The sequence below is a fragment of the Prunus dulcis genome, chromosome 8 (genome assembly GCF_902201215.1).
Source record: "Prunus dulcis chromosome 8, ALMONDv2, whole genome shotgun sequence".
In the NCBI taxonomy this organism is placed as follows: Eukaryota; Viridiplantae; Streptophyta; class Magnoliopsida; order Rosales; family Rosaceae; genus Prunus; species Prunus dulcis.
The window spans coordinates 13,268,348-13,282,079 of NC_047657.1; the positions used below are offsets into that span (position 1 = coordinate 13,268,348).

General features: G+C 36.5%; 2 protein-coding genes across 4 annotated transcripts; both read left to right on the forward strand.

The window, feature by feature from the left end:
* The first annotated feature begins 2,485 nt into the window (after positions 1-2,485).
* On the forward strand, positions 2,486-5,524 carry LOC117637693 (uncharacterized protein At4g04775). 2 transcript variants are annotated; one of them, XM_034372668.1, is made up of 3 exons: positions 2,486-2,806; positions 4,754-4,893; positions 4,984-5,524. In XM_034372668.1, the coding sequence occupies exons 2-3, from the start codon at positions 4,756-4,758 to the stop codon at positions 5,305-5,307; spliced, it is 462 nt and encodes a 153-aa protein (XP_034228559.1). In that variant the 5' UTR covers positions 2,486-2,806; positions 4,754-4,755; the 3' UTR covers positions 5,308-5,524. The 2 variants fall into 2 exon arrangements, with proteins under 2 accessions (XP_034228559.1, XP_034228560.1); XM_034372669.1 differs by lacking the exon at positions 2,486-2,806 and adding an exon at positions 2,869-3,154.
* Positions 5,525-6,406: 882 nt separating this feature from the next.
* Positions 6,407-11,969, forward strand: LOC117637866 (alpha-L-fucosidase 2). Of its 2 annotated transcripts, XM_034372906.1 has the most exons (11): positions 6,407-6,775; positions 7,148-7,293; positions 7,671-8,575; positions 8,722-8,854; positions 9,026-9,184; positions 9,362-9,404; positions 9,489-9,676; positions 9,761-9,862; positions 9,990-10,125; positions 10,879-11,074; positions 11,417-11,969. In XM_034372906.1, the coding sequence occupies exons 1-11, from the start codon at positions 6,568-6,570 to the stop codon at positions 11,718-11,720; spliced, it is 2,520 nt and encodes an 839-aa protein (XP_034228797.1). In that variant the 5' UTR covers positions 6,407-6,567; the 3' UTR covers positions 11,721-11,969. The 2 variants fall into 2 exon arrangements, with proteins under 2 accessions (XP_034228797.1, XP_034228799.1); XM_034372908.1 differs by lacking the exon at positions 9,362-9,404 and having other exon boundaries at positions 9,452-9,676.
* The last annotated feature ends 1,763 nt before the right edge of the window (positions 11,970-13,732 follow it).

Below are 13,732 nucleotides of genomic sequence, written 5' to 3' on the forward strand. Positions count from 1 at the left end.
CCTTTACCCGTACTCCATACCCAACATGTAGTGTTTACATGTTGGGCTTGAATGTTTTACCTTATCCAATATGTGGTGCTCACGTGTTGGGCTTGAATGTTTTACCTTATCCAATACGTGGTGCTCACGTGTTGGGCTTGAATGTTTGACTCTGATGTGGGACTCATGTTCTTAAATGTTTATCAAATGGTGGAGACTCAGTTTCATGCCAGAATTCAGGTTGACAATGGCGGAGAATGGAACCCCGAATTTTTGGATGTGTTGTATTTGTCCACTTACATGATCACCAACGAAGTAAATTGGATCCCCGAGCTGTAAAGTGTGTTTTCATTGGCTATGTACCTCATCAAAAAGGATACTGGTGTTATCATCCTCCTAGTCAGAAGGTCTTCACCTCCATAGATGTTGTGTTCCGGGAACATGACTTATATTTTTCAACAGCCCAGGAGGAGAATCGAGAATCCACCACTGCTCCAATTCTTGATTTTTTTTCCCCAGAACGTCACTCTGCATCAAAAATGATCGGTTGCCAGTGGAAAGCAACCGGTCCCCTCCCCTTAGTTCTTCAACTACAGAGAACCTGCTTCAAAACGATCGGTCACCAGCAGACAGTGACTGGGCGCCAGAGGAAAACGATCAATTGTCTCCACGTTTTCAAAATCATGAGGAGGAAATTGAACCGTTTTATGAGATTTTGCCCGCTTCAGCTCCAGTAATGCACCAATCACCTACTGATGAAGTCATTCAGGTAATATCTTTTCTTAAAATTGATAACACTAATGAAATATCCCATGATGATTTGATTTCAGAAGACACAGAGCCTACATATCAGCTTCTAGAAAGAAAGAACCGTGGCAAACCTCGAGTACATTATAAAGCATATCTTAAAGCTAAAGGAAAATACCTCTCAGTAGATTATCAAAGTCACGTGTGCACTATGTGAAGCAGTTGGCTGACATATATATCCTCAACAGTGTAACTGAAGCATTAGAAAACCTAAAGTATTCAAATCATACTCATACTTTAACATGGTATCAGAGCGGGTGGATTGATTGGGCCTGAATTACTGGGCCTTTACCCTTACCCCTTACCCAACATGTGGTGTTTACATGTTGGCCTTGAATGTTTACCCTTATCCAATACGTGGTGCTCACGTGTTAGGCTTGAATGTTTGACTCCGATGTGGACTTGGCTCCATATGTGACCTACTATGTGGTGGTCCCACGTGAGGGGCCGTGTTGAAGAATATGAGTCCCACATCGGAAACTCGACTAAATAAAATACAAAATATAATAAATGGTTCTACTACTAATAACACCGAGGATTTTTGTGAGAAAATCCCAAACCTATTGGGCTTTGTAAGTGGTTAAGTTGGGGACAATATCGGTGTTGCTAGTAGTTAATCGTTGACCCGTCTCTATGAATTTAACAATCAAGAGTGAACAACACCAAGACAATATTCTTTGACTCAACATCAATGGCCATGGAAATTTCACATTTCACTAAAGCAGCATTAGAGACAAGAGAGCCAGAAATTGAATCACAAATCATAGAGGCGTTACCTTTCTTGGAAATGAAATTGGAAACACCCCTTACCGGTTCAACAAATAAGGCCGTGGAAATCACCATATGCATTGAATCAGCATGGGCAACAGAAAACCCAAAAACTAGATTGCCGCAAGCTTGGCCTTTTCTGAAAGAGATATTGAATAGCAAGATTCAAGAACATGATGACAACCCCTGAAAATGGGAACAAGATCATTAAGAACTGCATCACATGGAGCAAGAATCGCTGAGAACATCGAATGTTGCTTGAGAGCCAAAGAAATCTTAAAATCAAAGGCCTTGACACGCTTCAAGATTTGAGCCAGGAAGGCGTCCATCCTATCGAAGTTGGCTTCCATGGCCAGAGTTAATGTGTTGTTCATGTCGTTTTGAAATGTACACAAGAAGAGAAGCCTAGGACTATTGGCTGATACCAATGATAAAACCCGTTCAACCTAAACTCAATATACCAAAACAGAGAACAACTTTATTACTCAACAAACACAATACAATTCAACATTCCAGTCCCGATCTCTTGGACCATAGGAGTCCAAGAGATTGTGGTCACCCACCGTTGGATATTAATCCAATGGTTTAAAATGATATATATATATATATATAAATGCAATATGACATAAATGATTATTACCCGATTCAAGTGATAAATGAGTGAACCGTTGAATTTACATCCAACGGTGAATGACCATAAATCTCTTGGACTATAGGGTCCAAGAGATCAAGACTGTTCAACATTCTTGCTAATACTAATTAACCACTTAATATAGTCATACATTGACAGCTGTCTATTAGATTGCGAATGACTAAAGAGCCCTTAGGATCCTATCAAAGAGAGATATACACTTGAGACTGTATGTTTTCTTTATATAATCAATATTGATAATTGGTGAAGGAATTTCAAACACAAGACCTATTAGGGGAGGGGAGAAATTAAACCTAAGACAATACGTGTGCGATATTTTTAGCCTCATATATTTCCCAGCCAAAAGCAAGCAAGCAATCTTCCCACTTAAGGCTTAACCTCTTGCACTGCAGGCTTAGATAAATATTATACAACAAAATGAGCACCTTGCTCATAATTCTGTTTTGGGTTTGCTCCTGGCTCTGGGTGATCTGGCCCTTGCATCACTTTCGGCTACACTCAATGGGTTTGCCCAGCTGATTACAGGGCATGTTTCCCACCAACAACCATCTCTTCAAGCTTCTCTGCAGCATCGAAGGAGACGCCACTACCCATTTGAAGGTCTTCCTTTTCTTTAACTCCTTTTTTTTTTTTTTTTCAATTTCCCAATTCTTTTTAAAAGAATGTGTGGGATAAAGTAAAATTGTCAAATACAGAGAGTACACGTGTCACTAAAGTAGACGAGAATAACGAGAAGTGGAAAATATAGGTAGTAGTATAATTTCTTTTCAGCCCAAAACCCTTAAAAGTTCCAATCTTTCTGCAAGTTTACCCATTAAATTTAAGGTCCCCATTGTGATTTGTGTGAGCTTGATGAGGTTGAGCCCCAAGGCCTTGTAGTTGTTAGCTAATGGGTTTTTTCCCTAGAAGCTGATGGTTGATATACATATCTCACATCAGCCCCTTCAGGTCCATGATCTTTTGTTTTGTGTGTTTTTTTTTGAATGAGGTTTTATTTCTCAGTATCTGAAAAATTCCATCTTTAACAAATCGTGGTTGATGTTGGCCTTTTTCGTATGTTTGTATAGTTGCATTGTCCCGTTAGATTGATTTCAAGTTTTCAACTTTCAAAGATTATGCTGCAATTTTCGCTCTTTTTTTTACTGTCTATTGAGTCTAATTGCTATGTTTATCTTTTTTGTTACTCGTAAGTTATAACTTTAGTCACCTGCTAAAACACTGTGAAAACCCAATATTTGATCACACAAATACAATAAAATCCCATAAGTTTAAGATGGTTCTTAACTTTTTATGCTTATCCAATAGTGAAAATACAATGCTGAACATAATTTATGAGTAAATAAGGCTTAAACTGGTTCTTAATAAGGCTTAACATACTCATTAGTTCTCTATTGCTAAATTTCGGTTGTGGATCAGACCCGTACATGTACTAAATTTGGGTGCAATGCTGGCTGTGGATCAGTCACTCTAGCGGCCAGGCTCTAAGTTTGTTCATTCAAACACATGGAGTGTGAGTGACAAAATAAAGTGATCAAATCTGGCAATTCTGTTATTTCAAATTGTTGTCTGAAAAGCAGCTCCCTTTGAGCATTTTAGAGTTTCTTATATTGCTTCTTGTAAAATTTTCTCATTTGTTGAGGAAATCCCTGCAGTTGAGGTAAAGCTACTGAAATTTGTTCAACTTTCTCATCTGGTGCCCTTGCCTCTGCTTCTTTTGCTGAAAACAATTTTATGTGGTTCTAGGCTGGGTTTTGTATTGGAATGAATATGACAATATGACATAATGTTGCACAAGAGCTTAGCACATACCATTGCACATAGAGCTTAAAATGAATTTGCTTTAGTAGTACCCATCCTACACTTAAACTAAGGAATTTTTTGATTATCTAGAAGATAGAATTCTTTCTAATAGAGGCATTTGATTTCCTTCTTCTCGGTGACACTGTCCATACTGAGATGCTAGTTGGGTATGCTAGCTTGTGATCTGGACACTTCAGAATGTGCACTGACCATATCTATGTTCATTTTTGTTACATGAACTTGTAGCTTCTCTAGAAAGTATCCAAATCAGGGCTATTATTTTGTTGAACTGCTACTCTGCTACTGCTTGCAATTTTTTTTTCCAAACACAACACAAATAGATAGCTGACAAGAAATTCCAATGGTATTAGTGTAAGCATATGGCTTTTTGCTTCAAGTCTTCAAGTATTCTTAATTTTTCTTCGTATAGGTTTTCACCATAAAGTTCTAGTTGTTTGTTTGCCAGTTGAACGTACTGCACAACCAGGGATGTCTATTGTTATTTATTTAATGGTAGATATCATTTACAACATGAGACTCGTGGTTTCAAATAACATCATGAGGATGCTCTTGCGTTGGCATTTAGAAAGAATCCATCAATGTTGTGTATGCCCCATGGAAATGGTGACTGATTCTCAACATGACTGCCTATGAGAAAACCCAACCTCTATCCTCTTAGATGGAGCTTCTTATGAGAAATTTTCTTTTGCTTAACATTTCCTCACAAACAATGTTTGAATTCAACAGGAATGACATTTTACAGGAGTCATACCCCTGGAGATTCTGAGCTGAAATGCCTATGTGGGCTTCCTGCAAAACTGAGATTATCTCAAACCCCAAAAAACCCGTTTAGGTTATTCTATAATTGTCCGAAGGGTATTTCTGCAGTAAGTATGATTTTCTCTCTCTATTGAACTAAAACTACTTTGTTCAGATAACCTTTTTGTCCTAACTAATTCTGTTCTTAATACTGCTAGCAATGTGAATTCTTTCGTTGGTCGGATGAGCCAGCTCCAACGGGTGATAGGGAGACCGATGAGCAAAATCTTATCCGTCATGAGTGCATTCGACTACAAGAAAGCTTAAATGAAATCCAACAGGAACTGGATTGTGAGAGGACTGAATGGGGTAGGGAAAAATCAGAGCTAACTTCACAACTATCAACTGTGCAATTTGAGCTTGATGCTCTCAAGAAAAGAATCAAGATGGCAAATGAATCAGATCTTATGCCCCCTCTTGACAAGCTATCCATAGCAGATGATAAGGATGATGATGCCTTAGTCCTACATACTGTATGCTGAGCATGGACAGAATTGGTTTGCATGGCATATTTTTTGCTTAAATGCCCAGGTAGTCTCATATTGTAAAGTTATGTGAGCAAATCAGTTATGGCCTTGAACATTTATAAACTATCTTAGTGGTAAATCTTATGTGTTCTTGACTATTAAAATATTGAATTCTGTTTAGATGAAGTTATGGATTTCAATGGAAGAGTGAAAAGAAAAGAAGCTTCTTCCTTTTCTGAGCAGTTCATTTCTCGATTAGCTGCACGAAAAAATAAATGGAAAATTATTTTATTTGACAATATTCCTCAATATTCTAAGATATTACATTGAGATTTTGTTTTCTGGTCACGCACGAACAATGTGTCTTATGCTCTAATCACTAATCAAATTTTTTATTTTTTTCTTGTGGAGCCAACCTGACACATGCATTTAACATATTCACCGCCAAACATCGGGAAGAAGAAAAAAAAAGAAACACAAATCTTTCTGGGTTCGCTCGTTCGTGATTATCGTCACCTCTGTAACATACCGCGTGCAACTACAATGTTTTAGACCTACTTGACCTTTTTCTATTATTATTTTTTATTTATAATAAAAATAAAAATAAAATCAATGAATTTATAGTTCAAATGATTAAAAGTACTACCATTGTATCCGAGGTACGATTCAATTCCCTTCTTTAATAATATCGTATTATTTAAATATTAAAAAAATATCGAAAATTGAGTACAAAGGAGAAAATACGTTGTTTTAATTAACTGGTCTAATTCATAACTACATAAAACTAACTCTAAGTTACGAGAATAATTAGTTGTTGTGTTTGTTCGGTTTTAAGTCTTCTATAGCCTATGATTTTAAGTTTAAACATTAACATTAGCAATTGTAGTAGATTCAATACATTCCATTAGCATAATGTTACTAACATGCACATTTTAATTTAGTAATATTCCCACATAGACTCATGGTAAAAGAAAAAAAAAAAAGGAAGAAAGCATTTCAGAGGAGTTAAAAAACAAACAAACAAACAGACAATGCCGTGCCGCGGGACCTTTTTTTTTTTGGTTTACTTAACCAAAAAGATCTCATGCCGTGTGAATTCAAAGCTACTCACCAACCCAACCCCACCACTGTTTCTTCTGTACTTTCTTCTGTCACTCTTTCATTTCACCCACGGATAATAAATCCTCAGCTCCAGGCCTAAACAAAGTCCTAAGCTTTTTCTTCTCCTTCTTCTTCTTCTTCTTTCTTATTGGACTTTTTTCTTTTGTGTGTGTAATGGAGGATGCTGAGTGGGTTCTGGTGAGGAAGCCTGCGGAGAAGGACGTGTGGGCCCCAAGTTTAGTGAAGGAGGAGAGTTCTAAGCCTTTGAAGGTTACGTTTTCTGGGCCTGCCAAGCATTGGACTGATGCTATTCCAATCGGGAATGGGAGGCTTGGAGCCATGGTGTGGGGTGGTGTGGCATCAGAAAAACTCCAACTCAATGGTGAAGTACAAATCTTTTCTTGCATTGTGTTAATGATGAGTTCTGTGCTGTTGGGTTTTCTGTGTTTTGGGTTCTGTTTGCTTCAAGATTTGAAATGCTTGGTTGTGTGAGTTTCTGGTTTAAAGGTTTGGTCTTTTTTTTCTCTTGCTATTTTATTTTCTTATATTATTTGGTGGGTTACCGAGATCACATAGGAAACAGAACAAAGTCATATTCAAGTTCAATTGCATTTTCTGACTAATCCTGAATTGGGACTTGAATACTTGGAATGCTTGAAGTGATTAAAACTTGGAATGCAATTTCTAAGTGTCTCTCAAACACACACTGTAAAATTATAGTAAAACTCATTGCATAGAGTTTAAATTGTTGTAGAGGACACACTCTGGACAGGAACTCCTGGAAACTATACCAATCCAAAGGCTCCAGAGGCACTCACAGAGGTTAGAAAACTTGTTGACAGTGGTAAATATGTTGAAGCTACTGAAGCAGCAGTCAAGTTGTCAGGAGATCCTTCTGATGTATGTAACTTCATCAGCTTTACTAAATCTTTTTCATTTTGTTATTCAATAAAAATGAATTGTAGTGAATATGACTAGATGTTAAGCGCATAGTAATATTATAAAATGTGGTCTGCAATTCAATGCATGTACTAATTTTTGCTGATTATGCTTGATAGTGGGATCTTAATTTCATCAGGGACAAAGAGTACAAAATATTCTATCTTGTAGACGTCCGTTTTGAAATTTTGTTATCATTTTGTACATTTCATAATTCAGAGCTTATGCTTAATTGCTGTATTAACGCAAGCTTATTGTTACCAATGGTACTAGAAATTGCATGTGGAGGCTTCTGATATCCGGGATAAATGTCCTATTAATTACTTCTTTTGATGAAGGTTTACCAACTATTGGGCGACATCAACCTAGAATTTGATGACTCTCACCTCGAATATGCTGAAGAAAGTTACAGCAGAGAGCTAGACCTGGATTCTGCAACAGCAAAGATAAAATACTCAGTGGGTGATGTAGAATATACAAGGGAGCATTTTTCATCTAATCCTGATCAAGTGATTGTGACGAAGATCTCTGGAAGCAAATCAGGGTCCCTAACATTTACAGTTTCTCTAGACAGCAAGTTACATCATAATTCACAAGCAAATGGTAAAAACCAAATTATAATAGAAGGAAGTTGTCCTGGAAAAAGGATCTCACCAAAATTCTTGTGTTTGAATGACAATCCGAAAGGGATTCAGTTTTCCGCGGTCCTTGATTTGCAGATTAGTGGTGGCAGTGGTGTGATACATGTTCTGGATGACAAGAAATTAAGGGTTGAAGGGTGTGATTGGGCTGTTTTGCTTCTGGTGGCCTCATCTTCGTTTGAAGGACCATTTTCTAAGCCTTCTGATTCTAAGAGGAACCCAACTTCAGAGTCTCTCAATGCATTGAACTCTATAAGAAATTTGTCATATTCTGATCTTTATGCTCACCATTTGGATGACTATCAGAATCTTTTTCATCGTGTCTCATTGCAGCTTTCTAAGAGCTCTAAGAAAATTTTAGGAGATAAAACTTTGGAGCCAAAGAAACTTAACCCTATAAGCAGTTTAAATTTAAGGGCAAGTGATGATGCCTTAGTTTCAACTGCTGACAGGGTGAAATCCTTCAAAACTGACGAAGATCCTTCCTTTGTGGAACTTTTATTCCAATATGGTCGATATCTGCTTATTTCTTGTTCACGGGTTGGAACTCAAGTGGCAAACCTGCAGGGTATATGGAACAAGGATATTGAGCCTCCATGGGGGTATGTCTCTCTCTCTCTCTCTCTCTCTCTCTCTCTCTCTCTCTCTCTCTCTCTCTCTCTCTCTCTAAGTAATTTGCTGCCCTTTTATTCCTCTTAGATTTCACAATAACATGAGGTGGTTACTTACTTCAACCTTGTACTTGCAGTGGTGCTCAGCATTTGAATATAAATCTTCAAATGAACTATTGGCCTTCCCTTCCTTGTAACCTAAGAGAATGTCAGGAGCCCTTATTTGATTACACATCTTCTTTATCTATCAATGGGAGTAAAACTGCTAAGGTGAGAATTCTGCCTTTCTAGTTTATATTAAAAGCCTTCCATAACCTTTTGACTCTACCGCATGCTGAGTTGAATTTGAGAAGATTCAAATAATTGTTTGGAATCTACCTGCTGCAATTTCTTGATTCTCTGTGCATTACTTTTCTTAGTAATATGCCTAGCACAATTCAGGTGAACTACGAAGCCAGCGGTTGGGTTGTGCATCAAGTGTCTGACATATGGGCCAAAACATCTCCAGATCGAGGTCAAGCTGTGTGGGCTTTATGGCCAATGGGAGGAGCCTGGCTTTGTACTCATCTATGGGAACATTATACTTATACAATGGACAAAGTAAGCTCCTGATATCTTAAAGACGAAGCCTGCAAAAACAAATGATGTTTTACTTAAATTAAAGTAATCAACTCAAGATTTGTTTTTCTGATGTTATGTTATGTGGGGACCAGGGATTCAGGCTCCTGAAAGCACTTAGGTACAAGTGAATGTTAGTTATATGGTTGTATTTTGTAGGGAACTTGCTGTTTATATATGGTGCTTATCTTATCTGACTCAGGTATTCTAGAAGGTAACTTGTTGCTAATTTTTTTTCTACACCATTAGGATTTTCTGAAAAATAAGGCATATCCTTTGTTGGAAGGATGTACATTATTTCTGCTGGATTGGTTGATTGAAGGCCGTGGAGGGTATCTTGAAACCAACCCATCAACTTCTCCAGAGCACATGTTTATTGCTCCTGATGGTAAGCAGGCCAGTGTGAGCTACTCATCAACCATGGACATATCAATCATAAAAGAAGTTTTTTCTGCAACACTTTCTGCTGCTGAGGTTGTTCTCTAATTTTATGCTAGTAAGTATTCCTACTTAGCTACATAAACTGTGGTTTGTATAACAGTAATTCCTTAAAAACAGGTTTTAGGAAGAACTCAGGATGCTGTTGTTCAGAAAGTTCGTGAGGCTCAACCTAGGCTTTTACCCACAAAAATTGCTAGAGATGGTTCCATTATGGAATGGGTAAGCCAGAGGTCTTATATTCGATTTCTTAGGAATCTGTTCCCAGGTCTTATATAATGTGTGATGAAGTTTTTGTACAGAATTGTCAATTAACTGTAAACTGACAAGTATCTGTGTTATATTGCAGGCTCAAGATTTTGAGGACCCAGAAGTGCACCATCGGCATGTATCACACTTGTTTGGCCTGTTTCCGGGACACACAATTACCATTGAGAAAACTCCAGATCTCTGTAAAGCTGTGGAAAATTCCCTCTATAAAAGAGGTTGGTACATTATGAGTTGATAACTAAACGTATAATTTTTGTATCGCCATGGTGTAGGGCATTTGGATGCAAAATTGAATGATATGAAAAGTAACTTGAAGTTGATGTACCATGTGGAAACCAAATTCTTACATTAGAATTTAGAAGGAATAAAAAGGTAATAGGGAGTTTTCACCATTTACTATTACAATAATATAGACATTGTTTGAAGAAAGGTGATTATGTAAAACTGAAATTAGGACTTTAACCTTCAGCATACTCCCTGAGGTTTGGTTTAAATGATTCACCACAACACACTTAGAAACCAAGGAAGGGCCATGACTATTTAAGTATTTATATGCTTCTTTGATTGTAAACATTAAAAGGAAGTATGATAACATATACAGCTATCGAAGTTTCAGTGCTATAGAGTCAATAATAGACTAACTAATGTCTCCTTCCTTCAAGATCACCCTACCCAAGAGAAGTATGAGAACAAACCAGCACAGAAGTCTTTGTGTTGGCCTGTTGTGAGTGTCTAATTTTAGTGCTGCTATAAACTAATGTCGTCGACCTACAAGATCACCCTACCCAAGAGTTTAGCTGATGGTGACTAGCCATTCTACATAAGATTCTTGTTTACTGTAGAAAACCCTACCTGGTTCTAGCTAATATGGAATACTAATGAACCCTACATGGTTTTCTGAACATATTGGAATGATCTTCTTGAACACTAAGTAGTATTGCCCCTTAAATTTTTGTTCTTCAAAACAGGAGAGGAGGGTCCAGGATGGTCAACTATGTGGAAGACTGCATTGTGGGCACGTCTTCACAACAGTGAGCATGCGTATCGTATGGTCAAGCATTTAATTGACTTGGTGGATCCAGATCATGAAGCTGATTTTGAAGGAGGACTATACAGTAACTTGTTCACTGCACATCCCCCTTTCCAGATTGATGCCAACTTTGGGTAAGCCACGTGTGTTATTGGTGACCAATTCTTTTCCTGACATCTTGCATTATTCCATTCCAAGTACATTTTAATTTTCTTTTCCAAAGGTCTGTTAATTATGGTGGTTTATTTAACAATTAGAAAGGGAAAAGAACACTGAAGGGGGTTGGAAGGGTTAAGATGCACTTAAATTTATTTGTTGTGTCAAGTTCGTCCATTGCTGAATGAATTTTCTTGAAATGTTATTGCCTCTTATATGTCCCAATGCAGACTTTCAATATGTCCCATAGACCAAACACTTTTGTGTGTAACAAAGATTGTTAGCTAGACATGCTAGTAATCTCTCTCTTTTGGTGCCAGTTTTTCAGCTGCAGTTGCAGAAATGCTTGTCCAAAGCACCATCAAGGACCTGTATTTACTTCCCGCTCTTCCCCGGGATAAATGGGCAAACGGTTGTGTGAAAGGACTGAAGGCTCGTGGTGGGGTGACAGTCAACATATGTTGGAAGGAAGGAGACCTTCACGAAGTCGGTCTTTGGTCCAAGGACCACAGTTCTATTAAAAGATTACATTATAGAGGAAGTACAGTTACAACAAACATATCATCTGGCAGGATATATACTTTCAACAGACAGTTAAAACGTGTGAGGACAACATGTCTCTGAGAGCAGCAGCATACGCAGTTTTAAGGTCAAATTCATCACATTGATTTATATTCCCAATAAATATGGAAACGAAGTCCCTTCTTTGTTTCTTCTTAAGTATCAGTGTCTTGTTATTGATTGTGGTTTTTATTTTTCGGAAGTCAGTTTAGTGTAGCAAATGAGAGAATAATTCAAGGCACCTTACTTGTATAACCATAGTATTAAATATTGATATTATCGGTGAAATATCGCCGATAATATCGTTTTTTTGAATGGGCGATATTTTAGCCCATATCTACTTAATTATCATCAATATATCGATATTATCGCGATAATGTCGAAGGCGATAATTTCCTACTCGTTCGTGCTTTATTTGGGTAATATATCGCGATATTATCGATAATATCGCGATTGAAACTGAAAAATACATTAAATTTGTTGAGAAATGGTGATTTTGCCAACAAGGGGATTTGAACCACTCTCAGTCCCATCTATCTATTGGGCCTTATCCAACAGGCTGCGAATCAATTTGCTAACAATGTTACGATATGTAATATTTATATGGTCTTAAATATTTTGCAAGCTAATATTATCTAGGATAAATTTCCATTTAGAGAAGAAAAAAAAATCCCTAATATTATTTTATTATGTTTAATTTAGGCATATGTTTAATGTTACGACGTGTAATATTTATATGGCCTTAAAAATTTATGCAAGCTAATATTATCTAGGATAAAATTCTATTTATTAAAAAAAAAATTCCTAATGATAAATTTAGGCATATGTTTAATTTTATTTATTATTTTATTATGGAGGTTTTTTTTTTTTTTTGTGTGTGGTTATATATTACGGAGTTGTATTATTATTCACTATTGAGTTTTAATATTGTTCATTATATGTGATACTAAGTTTTAACTTTAATAGGAATTCTTTCTATGTGGTAGTAAGTTACTCATATATATATATATATATTGTCAAGCTCATATATCTTATCATATGCAATATATTGTAGTAAATTAATATAACTAAAAAATTGTGGTGTGTTTAATTTTCTTTCACTAATTACTACATATTTTCTAAAGACACGGTGTTTGTCAGGTCGCTACATAATCAACTTAAATCACTCTAACCCACCATGCCATGCATTTTATTCCAGTTTTTTGTGATAAAATAATAGACAAATGACTAAATAAACATCCTCTAAAGTTTCAATAAAAATTTCCAAGTTTTTCTCACAATTTCCTTGATTTTTATTCAATTTTTATCGATATCGATATTTTGTCGATATTTCCATCGATATATCCGTGTTTTTGGATCACCGATATTTCCGAAACTCTCGATATTTTAGACCTTGTGTATAACCATTAGTAACACTTTGAAGAAATTTGTAAGATTTGTTTGTGAGCTGTCATTGAATTCCAGCTCTTTCTAGCTCAATGGCAATTCTTCTGGGAAATTAAAAGGAATTGTATTTTTTAGTGTCATTATTATGTTGTTTTGTTCATGCATTCAATAATGATGGGACAAAGCTCACAGCCTACAGAAAAGAAAGGAATACCAACAAATTCTACAATTATAGCTAAAGATAAATTATTTGTTCGGAAAATATGTCATTACAAAATCAGTATAGCCAAATTGTTCTAATTTTTTAAAATGCAGACATTTTGGAGCCGTTTCTAGCCAAAAATCTAGCTTGATGTTCAATCACAAGACCTTAAATGCATGGATAATTACTTTTAATTACTTGAACTATAAACCTCCTTACAAGTAGATAACATTACTTACATACACAAGGAAAATCAAAAGTACTGATATATATATTTGGTAAGCCTCAATATTTGATCCGAATTGACACATCCCTACCAGAAAACATTAGTTTTAATTTAAGGGAAAAAAAAAGAAGAAGAAGAAACAGAAACGTATTAATAATAGCGGTACATAATGAATGGCTAAGAATTCAACGGTCAAGATGATTGATGCACATCAGCTGTCGTGCACCTGTGCAGCACCATCCCCCACAAAACAAAACCCTC